Here is a 768-nt window from a genome sequence, read left to right on the forward strand (position 1 = left end):
TCAGTTATAGGAGAACAAAATGAAGAAAAAGAATACTCTTATAATAAATTTAAGAGTCAAGAGTTAGATCATCAAGAAATCAAAAAGAGTAATACAGGACAAAAAAAAAAGAAATGGCATCAAAAATTCAAACTTTCTTTTTTACTTTTTAGTTATAACAAGAATATTGAAAAAAATAAAGTTAAGTCTTTTAAAGACAATTCAAATATAAATAAAATGGAACAAAACAAAGAAAATATGAATAATTACAAGCATAATTGGACTTTACCACTTAAAGATTTTACTTCAAGTAAGAAAAAAGAAAATTTTAAATCAAATGACTCCAATTTGAGTATTGGAAACAATCATATTGCTTTTTCTACTCAAACTTGTTCATCTTCGTTACCTAAATCTTTGAACTCACCTATATCTTACATTCCCATTACCAAATCTCCTACATCATTTACAAATACTTCTTATATATCATCTTCACCATCATCATCTTCATCTTCATCCTCCTCATCATCATCTTCTTCCTCAGTTTCATTTTCAACACCATCATCATCAACTCAGTTATTTTCACCAAAAATATCTTTAATATCGTCTTATATTACTCAAGAAGAAGAAGTATTAGAAGCAGGAATTTACGATAAAGATAATTTAGGTAGGAATGGTTTTAGTTTAAGAAGTATTACTGGCGATAGGGAAAGTATTATATATGATGAAGACTATGAGTCTTATTTAGAAAGTACAATTAAAGAACCATTTTTGGAACCACAAAGAAGAGAA

General features: G+C 27.0%; 1 protein-coding gene across 1 annotated transcript; it reads left to right on the plus strand.

Annotated features, from left to right (window-relative positions):
- Window positions 1–216: 216 nt before the first annotated feature.
- On the plus strand, window positions 217–768 carry Chro.20406 (hypothetical protein; the record flags this gene model as incomplete). Its single annotated transcript, XM_659749.1, has 1 exon — window positions 217–768. A coding segment is annotated over one exon (552 nt), but the record flags the coding sequence as incomplete, so codon positions are not given.

The sequence above is a fragment of the Cryptosporidium hominis genome, assembly GCF_000006425.1.
Source record: "Cryptosporidium hominis TU502 chromosome 2 CHRO012113, whole genome shotgun sequence".
Classification (NCBI taxonomy): Eukaryota; Apicomplexa; class Conoidasida; order Eucoccidiorida; family Cryptosporidiidae; genus Cryptosporidium; species Cryptosporidium hominis.